The sequence below is a fragment of the Syzygium oleosum genome, unplaced genomic scaffold (genome assembly GCF_021117445.2).
Source record: "Syzygium oleosum isolate NSW1041296 unplaced genomic scaffold, Sole_v2.1 Sole_v2.07, whole genome shotgun sequence".
Classification (NCBI taxonomy): domain Eukaryota; kingdom Viridiplantae; phylum Streptophyta; class Magnoliopsida; order Myrtales; family Myrtaceae; genus Syzygium; species Syzygium oleosum.
In genome coordinates, this window is record NW_026607491.1 from 8,427,671 (window position 1) to 8,430,264 (window position 2,594).

The 2,594-nt window shown below is 43.3% G+C and overlaps 1 protein-coding gene across 1 annotated transcript; it reads right to left on the minus strand.

The window, feature by feature from the left end:
• Positions 1–627: 627 nt before the first annotated feature.
• On the minus strand, positions 628–1,621 carry LOC115676876 (probable ubiquitin receptor RAD23a). Its single transcript, XM_030599901.2, has 3 exons — positions 1,341–1,621; positions 930–1,010; positions 628–876 (listed from the first exon to the last, which is right to left on the minus strand). The coding sequence occupies exons 1-3, from the start codon at positions 1,404–1,406 to the stop codon at positions 628–630; spliced, it is 396 nt and encodes a 131-aa protein (XP_030455761.1). The 5' UTR covers positions 1,407–1,621.
• Between the last annotated feature and the right edge of the window lie 973 nt (positions 1,622–2,594).

Below are 2,594 nucleotides of genomic sequence, written 5' to 3' on the forward strand. Positions count from 1 at the left end.
GTATTACTCAAGCATCACTTGAAATTAAAATCGCCTCTGTGTGGTCAACAAACACCATCTTACACAAAGAAAAAGAGAGTCCACGAACACTGCAGAGGTTATTGTCCACCAAAGAAAGTACATCATACATTGTTGATATTTCAGGGCATAATAACAGAGTCAACCAACCAACCAAGTGTTCTTGCTTTCATGACACATTGCATTTGTTGCCGATGTCCGAATTACGATGACCAAAGACATTTGATTGGTTACATGATATCATTGTTACACATATATTCATTTGATTGGTGACATGATATCATTCTTACACATGTATTATTTACTTGTCCATTGCGCCTCAAACAAAAAAGATTTCGCACTTCATTCCACGACAAGGAAGAAAAGTAAAATCAACAGGATCCCAGCATCACAAACCTAAAACTAAGTTCATCAGATAAATCAAAAGGACAAGCTGCCACATAACGAAAGCCAAACAAAAATAATAACAACATCGCCCAGAAAAGGACAAATTTGTGTCAACGGGTCGGGTCGGGTTTTCATGATACTCGACTCGACTCGAAATACTGAGCATGTGTGCTTGGCCCGACCTGAGACAAGATCCGAACAGGATATAGCCGCACGATCGAGTCAAGTCAGTTCAGTCCGGGTCGAGTCGGGTTGGGTTTCGTATTTCAAAAACAGTACAGAGCCCCCCACCCTGTTCCCCGCCGCTATGGCCACTCCCCCGCACCGCGGTAGTGCACCGCGGCACCACCGGGGCCAATCACGTCGATAGCCTTCGGATTGGATCTGGAACTCAACGATCTCGATCTCCACAACGAGAAAGCCATCTCCAGAGACCTTGTTGTCAGCCAATGTGGTCTCGTCCTTCAACACCTTCCCATTGTGAATCAGCCATCTCCAGAGACCTTGGTCTCGTCCTTCAACACCTTCCCACTGTGAATCAGCAACTGCTGCCCACATGGGTAGTTGTCCTGTACATCTTCAATGTTCTTCTTGACAGCCATTATCTACATTAGCCCGAAAAACAGAAAGAAAGGACTTCCAATCAGAACACAAACAACAACAATAATTCACAACGTAAAACTACCTTTCTGGCAAATCCACATGCATCAATATGATAGTAGCAAAAACACCAATCCGCCATTGTCCCCAACCCAGCAAATTCGACTGTAGGGCGGAAAAACACTACCTTTCCCATCCTCCTAAGTAAAAACTCGTGCAATTCTAGATTACGAACGACTCTAATCTTCTTGTAGCTCGCAATTTCTGACAAAAATCAACGGAAACAAACGAAACCCAAACGAACGAATGGATTGGAGCAGGAGGAGGAAACTCACGGTGTCGGAGGGCTGCACTTTAATTTCAAGGTTGGTGCCTTTGAGCGTCTTCACAGTGAGCTTCATGGTGGCGGAATCAACTGGTGAGGGATCGACCCAAGACGGGGGCGCCAATTCTGGTTTTCTTCTCCTAATGCGGCGGGGCCGAGGCACCAGAGCCGCCGCTGCCGCCGCCGCCACTGTCGAGGTCGTGGACAAGGACTTTCGGCTCCTAGGAGGAGAGCAACAACCGCCTCATGAGCAAGATAGGGTTTCAATGTTTCGATTGGGTTCTAGTGTGAACAAAGGAAAAAGGGTTTTATTGTTTTGGTTGGGCTCGGGTATCCGAGCCCAATAGATCCAAAACAATACCCAATTATTTTTAATGTTATCTAAATAAGCTAAGGCCTAACCGATCCAATACGAAAATTTTCAATTCAGTTCGGGTCGGATCGGATCATGTTTGACCGGGTTCTTTTGACAGCCTTATCTCTTCACCATCCTAGCAACAAGAAATTGCGTTGAAAAGCAGCAGAGCTATGCTTAGGAAGAGTTTGCCTCCTCCAGAACCAATTAACAGGCCTCCCCGAGAATCTAGTGATGATCAACTCAGTATCACGTGCAACACGAAATCTTCAATCGAATTCTATCTGTCGGGCTAGAGAATTCAAATGCAAAATCCAGTCCCGATTCTCTATAGATGGAAACTATTACCAGGATTTCGGAGTGGAATTAATGGCATTTCTGCACTTTCATGTTCCTCAAACACAAATCTTGGCCAAAGAAAATTAAACAACATAAATTTCGTGATAAATGAAAATTAACAGCAACTCTTAATCAGTGTGACAACCGCATGGGTTGAACCATCTGCCAAATAAGAGAAAGTGCTCCACATAAACTACACCAGAACTACCAGTCTCCAATCTCCAAATCTCGCAGCAGTAGTCCAGCCACCCTAGATCAAGAAGCATCACAGGCAATAAATGCAAATAGGCAATGCGGAAATATTTTGGCCGAGGAAATCACCTCATAACAGTCAACACCACATCTACAAAATGGATGAGAAAGGGAAAACAGAGAGAAAATATTAAGTCACGTTGTTGGTGCCTCCCATACAAACAACTTAAAAAGGAACCAGATGAGATTTATTTTTCTGTTTTATTTTAAAAAAACAAATCAAAGTGATAATATTTGAATGAGAAGTAGTATAAGAGGAATCCAATCATAACTTCTATAAAAGTGGATATTATTCTCTACCCTAAGTAAAGATTTGGT